The 10,692-nt window shown below is 40.5% G+C and overlaps 1 protein-coding gene across 6 annotated transcripts in view; it reads right to left on the bottom strand.

Annotated features, from left to right (window-relative positions):
• RPS6KC1 (ribosomal protein S6 kinase C1) overlaps positions 1-6,888 on the bottom strand; it is an 84,477-nt gene extending 77,589 nt beyond the window's left edge. For 5 of the 6 annotated variants that reach the window (XM_062571834.1, XM_062571830.1, XM_062571833.1 and 2 more), the window contains exons 1-2: positions 6,767-6,888; positions 1,989-2,024 (exon numbers count right to left, since the gene is read on the bottom strand). In XM_062571834.1, the coding sequence (XP_062427818.1) occupies positions 1,989-2,024; positions 6,767-6,871 (141 nt within the window). In that variant the 5' untranslated portion in view covers positions 6,872-6,888. Of the gene's footprint in view, positions 1-655; positions 719-1,988; positions 2,025-6,766 lie in introns of those variants that run through there. The other variant, XM_062571835.1, reaches the window with a different exon arrangement.
• Between the last annotated feature and the right edge of the window lie 3,804 nt (positions 6,889-10,692).

Genomic DNA, 10,692 nt, shown 5'->3' on the forward strand with positions numbered 1-10,692 from the left:
TACAGTTGCTTCACAAACCATGTTGTTACCATCCTCCCCAAAAGCAAGGAGATTAAAATGAAAGCCACTAGCCACTCTGTATCTGAAACTTCTCCATCCACTATTTGATATTAAGTCACTTCCATCCTTTTGAGAAGAAAGCCCTTACAAGGTTATCTTGCTTCCTGTCTCACAGTAACACTTTAGGGTACACTGAATTGCGATTGGCTGCAGTAGGAGGGATACCATGTCAAAAGATTATATTCTAAAGAGCAGTTAATAGAGGTGGCAGAAAACTGGTAAGCAGAGTTGAGGTCACAGCACATAGCCTTATGTGCAGCTGTACAGAAAAGCTCTTCACATACGTGGTTTTGTGACTACAATTCACCCATATAGCAACTACCATCAACTTTAGATGTTTGCTTGTAGCAGAACCACATCACATCCAACACGCTATCACATGCAAAATACTTCATTTGCTACAGTGAACAGTCAAAAAAGGTCAGTCATCAAGTTTGACACATTTATGTCTCTCTGCCAATTCGAGTATGTGAAATCCTGCATGGTTAACCTATATCCACAAATCAAAGTCATGATCATAGCACTTACTAAAGGTGTTTTTTTTCAAAACTATTTAACATATATTCATGCAACATTCTAGCTGAAAGACACTTACAATAGATTTTTCTGATGAATGGCTCATCAAGTGTTTTTTTTCCCCAAAAAAAATGAAGATTAAGGTAATGGCAGAGTGTGTTCATGGATAGGTTCAATTCAGGAGCCTCCCTGGAAAAGGTGAACATCAAGCTACAAACTACAATCAAGCAGTTCTAAAAACAGATCCCTGATCATCTCTCCAACTATGATAGGCTACTTTGATTTTCCAGAGATTAAAAGAGAACCAAAGAACATGAATGCTCCTGCTTGGTTGGCTCTAAAGATTTCAAAGAAGGATGCAACAAAGGAGTATTAGCCAATTCTCACCTCTGCAAAGCTACCGATCAGTAACCCACATCAGATAACAGCGAGGTGCACGCAATTCATTTATGGGCTCTGCCTTCATGAGCTATCCAGGTTCTCCTCAATTGTGGTAAGAAACTGCACTAGAAATTCAACAAATCCAGAGTACTCAATATCTGAAAAACCACAAGGTTGTGCTTTTGAAGGAAGATTTTGCATATATATATATATATATATATATATATATGTGTGTGTGTGTGTGTGTGTGTGTGTATAGTGTAATAGTATCAATATGTCAAGTCATTGGTCCAGATGAAACCAAAAATATATGATTTTTTTTTTCTATCCTGAATCAAACCAAGGAGCCTGATGTAATTTTTTGTCTCAATAAAAATGGCTCTTGACATTCTTTTGAGATATTAAAGTGCCACAGAAATACACTTGATCCTCATTCAGAGCTTTCTCAGAAGAGGTAAAAAGCAAGCAATTAAGTCTTATCAAAGTATATCACAGGAAGATACTTACAGAGCTTCCAAGAGAGGCACATAATATATGAATTGCAGTCTAATGCCTCTCAACTACTCCCACACTCCTCCATTTTCCTTGTTCACTAATAGACAGTAATGATGTAGGCTTTTCAGTGAAGTATTGGTTAAAGAGGGAAAGAATACCTACAGCTGAGACCTAAGACTTGGATTGTGGACTGATCTGTAATTTTACCAGTAGGAGCTAAGTAACCATCAATTTGCCAATTCTAGCCTTGAGAAAAAAGCTTGTAAAGTTATCAAAGCAGTTTTGTCATCAAAAGACACTTTACTCCCTAAGACTTTGTTTCAAGTCACAATTCATCACTGACGGCAGAATTGCAATATGTTATGCTAGCTATTCTGTTTTTGAATTGAAAGCAAAAGACAGATGGAAGCATACAAAAAAAGTGTTTGCTCTGTTATAATGACTAAACATACACAGAAATTGCTAAATTACGTCAAAGATGCTTCAAAAGCCATAATGTGGTACACAAACATATTTGCACAAATTTAAACTGTTACCTCCTGGACATCCTCTGGATTTTTTCTTGAAACAATCTGAAAAGCAAAACAAAAAAAATTATCAGTGCTTGGATTTTCATTCTGGAAGTTAGAGTAGCACATGGTGATCTGTTGCTGAAAAGAGAAGTCAGGGGCAGGGGAAAGGTATGTTCCTCCTCAATTTGTACTCAGAAACATTTTGTTCAGTTTTAAAGAAGTTCAATATCCAAATACAACATAGCAACGTATTTTAGCAGTGGACACAGTTGTCACAGACAAAGATGTAAATCCTAGGCAAAAAGACTCAGAAAGCATCCCAAAAAACAAAGCTACATAGAATATACCCCAACAATCTTTCTAGTCCCTTCCTATAAATTCATATTAGGGTCACTTTAGTCCCAGAAAACAGAGTTAGTGATGGCTACTTGGCTTGCTACAAGCTGTGCACAACCTTGCTACAAATGTTAGGCTTCGCATTTACTTGACTAACAGCCATCACAGCACAGCTCACACCAGCTGACTCAGTCCCTATGTTTTTTGTTTCTCCTTAAACACTATTTACCTAATTAATTATAAATTACTTTATCCTGAGGAAAAACTGCCATCCTGAGGAAAAACGGGCTTGGCTACACACCATAAAGAAACCTGAATTTTGTCAGGCTCTTTTCTTTAAATAAATATGGATTGCAAAAGCCTTTGAAAACCAAGTTCTGTATTAGGCTTACAAACACCAGTAAGAGCACATCCACACAAACAAGCAAATAAAATTAAAATATCTTTAATTCATAACTACAATTACCTTGTGCAAGTCAGTATCTTCCAGTATAACTCAGTCAAAGCTGTTAAAAATACGTATATACAATAATTAGCCTATTGTGAGCTAAACCAACATAGGGCATTCTTAGTCCAAGCTAAGACTATCCACACCAGTGTGTGGATACACACCTTAAAACATGAATAAACAATGAATAAAAGATGACCAGACTTCCACCTTGCAGTCTTAAATTAGCATCCAGCAGTACCACTAGCATCACTCAGCCGATGCTTTAAGATGGAAGTCACTGAACCCAGACCTTCATCTTGCTAAGTGCTCTCCACACTCCCCAGATAAACCTGCTCTCTTCTTCCCTTTGTTTTTCCAAGAATCCTTGCTGAAACCTCCGAGATTCCCAGCATCAGCTTACTACACAGTCGAGTCAGTAGTCTTTTACATGTTTTGAAGGAGATGTGACACAAAAGAGAAGGTTATTTTCTCTGTCACGCTCATCAAAAACTTGAAACGTTTTCCTTCTCAGTTCCAAGTTCTTTCACGTAGCACATAAAAGTCCTCTTCTTCCAACATGGATAAAACATTCCACAACTTTTCTTCACTCTAAGCAGTCTAACATCTCGTAATTTTAGAATTTTTTTAATCTTGGTCATTGTGCTTTCATTCACTACCAGGCAGTTCATGTGTGGAACTTCTTAAAGCATCTCTACCCTTCTTTTCTAAGATTTAGAGTACCTGATATAAGGAACCTGTAGAGCTGGGGTGCAGGGAAAAGATGCCACAGGCATAACTACACATCACAGAAGAACACCAAAAGTTGCACACTGACTGTTTTGCTTTGCAGTTCACCTTTAATTAAAGCCTTACAACAATTTTGGCAGTTAGGTAAGTTACCAGATGGACAGAAGGAGACACAGAGAGATGAGTAATTACCCAGCCAGTTAGTAAGAATCTGGAATAAAACTCAGAGGCCCTTTTTCACAGTCACTTGTTCTAATGTTATATCACCTTGTCTACCTACCAACCACACCAACTTTAAGTTAGTATGTAATAAATTATGTGTTACCTCCTTTGTTCTTCATATCCTTTTTCTGAAGGTCAACCTCAAAAGAGGTCTTCCCCTTCAATCCAAACTATGCTAATTCAGAGACTTGGCAAATGTGTTACTATCCCCCAAATTTTCAGTGCATTTCTTAAATCCTCCCTTAAGAACCAATGCAATCAGCTTCTTCTGCAAGTCTTTAATACAATCAACTTTCATCCACTTAAAAATATATCAGTAGGCTACCCACCAATATGAGCTGAACAATGCGTAACTACTACGTTATACTCTGAAAACAGAGATCCTACATGGATCTAGTGCCTTACCACTGAACAGAATACTCAAGACTATCCTGTTCCTTGTCTGCCCTCCAGATACCAATATAATTCATTTAATTTTATCAATAATGATCGTAACCTTCTGAATTATCAGAACTTTTACTAGTAACCTGTATTTTTACATTTCATTCCACAATACTCTTAGCATTATCACTTGCTGATACCTCTTTCTGTTCTTTAACCTTTGGAAATAAGACAACATTCATTGAGTTTTACCTGCATTTAAATTATTTACTTGCAAAATATGAAGTAATGTATTCTCTACTAAATACTGCAATGCATTCAGTTTCTACAAATACATGACTTGCAAAAACCCAGAAGAAATTTATGAGACTACTGTGTAAAAACAAAAACCTTTTTTTCCTAAAAGTCTGCATTAATGACAGTCCATCTTAGTATTCAGAAGAGATTGCATGGGTAGCTGTGCCTTTGTGTCAGATGTTTAGCACACTCTAAACAAGTTCTCTATGATTATTAACTTATCATAATACTGAAATTAAAAGTTATTCTAACTTAACTTAGTTTCACAAGGGATTCACTGGAAAGAACCAGAAATCTCAACTAGCATGTACTGAGTGCCCGAGATCTTGCCAATACAACGGGAAGTTCCCTCTTACTTTTTTCCAGGCAGTCCCCCAAAGCTGCCAATCATCAATTCGGCAAAGACAACAGCAGTGCTGTCAAATCAGCCATGAAGCTAGATCACTGCAGGTATAGGAGGAAGCAATAGGAGGGAAGAAAAAGGGAGGGTAACAGAAATGTAAGTAAAATAATTTTTAAATGATTTTGTGCAGCATCTAACTCTCCCAGTGTCATCCTCACTTCAACTACTACATAACACTCCATCAGACACAGCCCTAGAGACAAAAGCTATTTATACATCCATATTTGTGGATCCAAAGCATTTTTTGGTACATTTAAATTAAAAAGAAAAAAAAAAAAGAAAAAAAAAGAAAAAAGAAAGAAAGAAGAAAGCTTTTTTGGCACTTTGGGGATTCTAGACATAAAACACTAATGGATCTGTGTTTAGCTTATTTTAATTTGGTTAGCTCACAGACTGATCTGTTCCCTGTTCTGTAGTAAATCATTCAGAGTCAGCATATTACTTGGTTCTAAATTATGTCACCTGAAAAAGCACTAGTGATCTACAACTCATCAGACGTGGAGAAACAGTGACATTCCTCACAAGTTAAACACATTTTGTTCTTGAACAATTCTGCACATACCACAATATCATAGAGCATTTAACTAACTTAAGCCAATAAGAACAAAGCCATTAGTATAGAGAACAACAAACAGAAATCTTGACTCATTCCTAAATACAAGAGCATTACTCCCTAGTACACTGATATATCCACAATGACTTTTTTTTTTTTGGACTTAGCCCATCATGACCTACTGAGGAAAAACGTAGAGGCACTATTTTTCTTGACTCTATCTCCCCAAAAAAAGGCTTTTTAAATTCAAAGTCAGAGGGAAAAGCAATATTATCTCCTCTCAACAAATACTATTTCCCATGCTTGTTTGGTGGACTAGTACAAGTGCATTTGACAGAGAAGAATAAAAGGGAAATTGATCTGTATTTTCACAAGTCGTGCAAACTGATCACGTTCAAATAACCTGAGAGCTACAATACATGCACATGTCTGTATGTGTACATATGATATACATACACAGAGAATGCTGGATTCTCTAAGGGAAGGGGCACATATAAATGTTTGTTGCTCTCACAGAACATTGCAACTGCGATAGCTGTAAAACAACACACAGATCATTTAAATAAAGTCTGTCCTTTTACAACACTTCCTGATATACCTCAATATACCCCGTCATATGCATGAATCGGACTTCCAGTCCCTTGCATCAACCTCCATGAAGTTTCAACTTACTCCCCTTTCCTTTCCTGCTTAAATAAGAAAACAGAGGAACGAAGAAAGCAAGAAATTTCCTTGGGGGAAGAGAAGCAGCCTTCAGCAAAACCAGCGCCAAGCCAGCTCTCCCAAAATCCAGCTATTTGTTTCACCTAACCTTCCTCTCCCACCAGGCCCAGCACTCTCATTCGCTCTGACTCTCTCCTACCCGAATGGAGGGGGAAATGAGGAACTCGCAGCCCTTCAGAAAGGGGCTTCTTAAATAGTCTTCAACTCAAACAGCTTTGTGCGTCCAGCGTAGGCGTGCTGGAGATGCATATTCCGCTTGCTAATTTTTACTCTGGAGCTGCCTGCACTGTGGGATGGAGAGGAAGGCAGAACGATTTCACTGTAATCCATCTGACGAGATTTGGGAGAGAAGGAAAGGAGAAAAGCACTCAGCAAAGGGGTTGTTTGATTTTTAAATTATTCTTCTATACCCTGCAGCAAACAGGAAAGAAAAAAAAATCAATTTCGAAGCGCATCTGAAGGAATAACATTACGTAAAGCTACAAGGAGCAAGAATAGACCCAAGGCTCAGTCAACCAAACCTTCGCATTTTCGTAGCGCTCTGCAATTTTCCCACCCACGGCAACCGGCAGCGGCGGCCGCCCCTTCCCCCGCGGCGCTGCGGGGCAGAGGCACCCGGCGGCGGCAGCACGGGCAGGCCCGCACCGCACCGCACCGCACCGCACCGCACCGCACGGGCCCCGCCGCTCGCTCGCTCGCTGCTCGCTCACCCGCGCCGTGACCTTGTAGACGGTGTGCCCGCGAGGGTGCCGCCGCGGCTCTGTCACCGTGTAGAAGCGGGCCAGGCCGCCGCCGCGCTCCCGCGGGCTCAGCATGCTGCCGCCGCCGAGCCGCTCCGGGTCAGGTCGCGGCCAGCGGCGGAAGCGCCGGCGAGAGACGCCCCGCCCGGGCCCGCCCAGCCGCCGCGGGGAGGGGCGGAGCCGCCGCCGGACGGCGGTTGGAGGCCGTTGGGCGGTTGCGGGGCGGTTGGGCGGTGGCGCGCGCCGGCAGCGGCCGTAGCCGGCTTGTGGCGGCCGCGCCGCCGCTTGTGTGTCCGTGTCGCCCTCCGCCGCCCTTTCCGCAAGTACAGGCTTTAAGTAAACCCCAACCCGGGCATGGCCGCCCTTGGCGGGGGCTGGGAGTCCGGCGGGGCGGGGACGCGGCCCCAGTGCCACGTCGAAGCCGTGTGGACGCAGCCCTGCGGCCGTCAAGTCCTGCTGAAGGGTGGGACCTGCGAGGTCACAGCAGTGACCAGGCAGCCGCCGTTAAATACAGGCACCCCGCAGCAGCTGCATACCTCTGAGAAGGGAAGGTATTCCGCTGACAGCGTTAATGCACCACTTCCAAAGCCAGCTGCAGGATATTTTAACAGATGCAGCCCTAAATCTTAAGATCTAAAATACAGGGGGAATAATCACAAGATTTTTAAAGAGGAAAGTTAACGGAAGGTCAAACCTAATAACTACTAAAACACTTTGTTTATGTTTCATCCTTTCTCCAGATGCTTTAAGCTGGACTTGTATCTCTCTTTCTAGATGAGCTCGTCCATGCCTACGGGTCTGCAAAACACTTCGGCATGATGAAACACTTCAGAGTGTAAAGCATTCTGCTTCAGTCCAAAGCAACGCAGTTTTGTGCTGCCAGGTATTCTCATGTCATGGGTTCATAAGATTACAGACGCCTTCGATTACCGGTCTAGTGGGATCTACACAAACGTAGATCTCCTACCTGACACGATATGAACAGTTACTTTTTTATCATTACATTTTCATTCATTTAATAACAGATATTAAAAAATCAGCTTTTTATAACCAGGTTAACATCTCTGATCTCACACAAATCTCTGACATAAAGAAAAATACTTAATTAGAACTCTTTGTAAATTGTAAGAGATTCTTGTTCTGAAGCTTGCAATAAGCAGGCGTCTCCTTTGAGGAAGACTGAACTCTCATGAATATTTACAACTCTCCCAATTACTGCTGTGGAAATTAAAGCTGTTTATCAATTATTACATTAGTTTTCTGAGTTCCAGATCAGATTTACTGCTACCGATCTGGAAGTATCACTCTGTGAGCTCACCTTTAAGTCCTCCTAAGCAGTTTTCACTGTTTCACTGTTTGGAGGTACTGCCAGAGTTTCAGCTCTGTCCTCTTCCTAGTGATCACAAGATTACTGTTACTCTTGATTTGGATGTTGCCCTCACTCACTTCTTACTTTATTATAATGGGAACTCTATCCTGTGTACTCGTGGCAAGTAGCTCCTGCAAATACACAGGGGCAGAAAAACATGCATGAGTGAACAAACTGTTCCCCTTCCAGGACTGGTCTGACAGAAAACAGTTAATTATACAATACTTTTCCTTATGAAACCCAGAAAAGCCTCCCAAAGTTAAGTCACAGGAGCGTGCAGTGTGTCTAAATGCAAGTATTTTAACATCCTGGACATACAGCTTCTTCCTTGAACTGTATTATCCCAGAGAAAGGTCATTTTCTGGGGGAGAATACAATGACTCTTCCTAACATTGCATAGGGCAGAAATGGTCCAAAGGTGAATTTTATAACATGCTCTCTCTCAGTTTTCTTGGGATTACTTCTACATTCCCAGATATCAAATTACTAGAAAAAAATCATTTCCTTTTTGTCTCTAAGAATTATTTCATTGGTCTAGTCTGATTTGCATGGGCAATATTTTCTTAAGAAAGAGAGAAGACATTCATTCTCAGAATGTGGTCTGCCACTCTCACTAATCTTCTGAGAGAGTGGAAAAGCCTGTCTTTTACATCTTTTAATAAGATGTTGTATATCTAACTTCATACAAGTAACTATCAAAAAGAATGCCTCAAGAAATAATACGATCTCAATCATCATTTCTCCAAAGCAAAATTTCCAGCCCAAAGTCTAAAAGATATATCAAATTCCAATAGATAGTGACTGTTTTCTTACAGCAACAATAATGGAGGTAATGTTTCCTTGTAAGAGACATTTCAAGAACAAATCTTTTGTATGAAGTAGTTCTAGTGTACAAGTGAGGAAAAATAATCTGGGCTTTGCTTAAACCTGAACTGAAGAGGATTTCAGAGGATACTTTGTTACTGTTACCTTCCCTGATCTTAGCTATAGGAAACTTGCAGTTAGTCCAATAGCATTTGTGTTGGCCCCATCCAAAATAGGAAGAGCTGACTGAAAATACACTTGTTCTTCAGTCAAGGAACTAACGTTTTCTAGCATGGTGGACCAATTGCTTGATCATTTACTTACTCATTGACTGTTAGTTGACCACTTAGTTACATCATGCAGCTTTTATAACCCTTCAGTGTAACAGAATGATTAGACAACCATTGCTGTGCCACAGAAAAACTCTACTTGCTGTAATTTAGTTTATAGAGAACCTTTATTCTCACTCACGCATACCAGCAGGCGAAGCATGTCTGATGCACAGATCAGGCAGAGGCTTCTCCAATTAGCATAAGTCAGCGACTTACATACGTTTCTTTGGTTGGTATAGTTACTAACACTCTCTTGATTGGTTATACATCCAAGGCATTGGAAAACTCTGCAACTTCTAGCCAGTTCTATCTGGTTTGAAATTCTGGGATGCCAGACAGGAGTTGGTGAGTTCATACAAAGTTCAGGGATTCTTCCTTTGCTCTTACCTTAAGATAATGGTTAGTAAAAAATTGAGTTATTTTCCTACTATTGATTGTCTTTTACTTCTACATTCCCCTCTTTGAGTCTTTTACAGCCTCACTCTGCTCAATATTTTATGTTCGTAAGCTGACTGATGTCTTCTTGTTCCTTTTGCAGCATTTGCAGCATCTGCTTACAGATTTTACTTATTTCATGTTGGGATTTATCAGTGGAGAGTGCAGTATCTTTACAGCACTTGATACATAATAATACATATCCACAAATGAGCATTACAAAAACATACAGAATTTATAATGATTAAAACTCCCATAATCACTGATTTTAGCAGTCCTCTTGACCATGCACCTATCCACCGTCCTAGATTAAGCAGCCATCTCTACCAATCAAATGGCTGTTCTGTTGTCACTGCATGCAATACTTGTAGGCCTGCATGGATCTTTGCAAAGTCTATTTCAGTTCTCTGATCTTGGTTCACGTAAAAGCAACAGCTTTCATTTAACAAAGCACAAACTACTCCTTGGGAAGCTAAGAGAAAGTCAAGGGTAATGCAGTTCTGCCTCACTACTCCAGTTAGACTTAATTTCCTGACACAGTGCCTGCAAAGCATCTGAGATCGAATTATCTGTCTGTTCTATTGTAGTCAAAATGTTAATTATGTCCTTTTCAAGTTGTTGCATACCTAGCCAGGTATGAACCATCAAGCAATTTGGTGGAATCCTGTTGCTCTTTCAGGTAAAGGGTTATTAACGGTTCTCTTTTGATGTAGGGGATAATGATTATGTATTGTCTGGGCACTTAAATTTTTAAATCCCTGCTCACTGGGCACAAGGTACCCTAGTGTATGTATACCAGCTAACAGAGAGGGCTTTAAAAGCCCATTGGTCAGTGACCCAAAACAATCCTAGCACTCCAGTAGACATTACAGTCCAATTTTACTCATTAGCATCATAGTTGTTTGCTTTCAGTGCCAGCTGAACTAATTTGGCAGCTCTTGTTTTTACACGTCTTT

The sequence above is a fragment of the Rhea pennata genome, chromosome 3 (genome assembly GCF_028389875.1).
Source record: "Rhea pennata isolate bPtePen1 chromosome 3, bPtePen1.pri, whole genome shotgun sequence".
In the NCBI taxonomy this organism is placed as follows: Eukaryota; Metazoa; Chordata; class Aves; order Rheiformes; family Rheidae; genus Rhea; species Rhea pennata.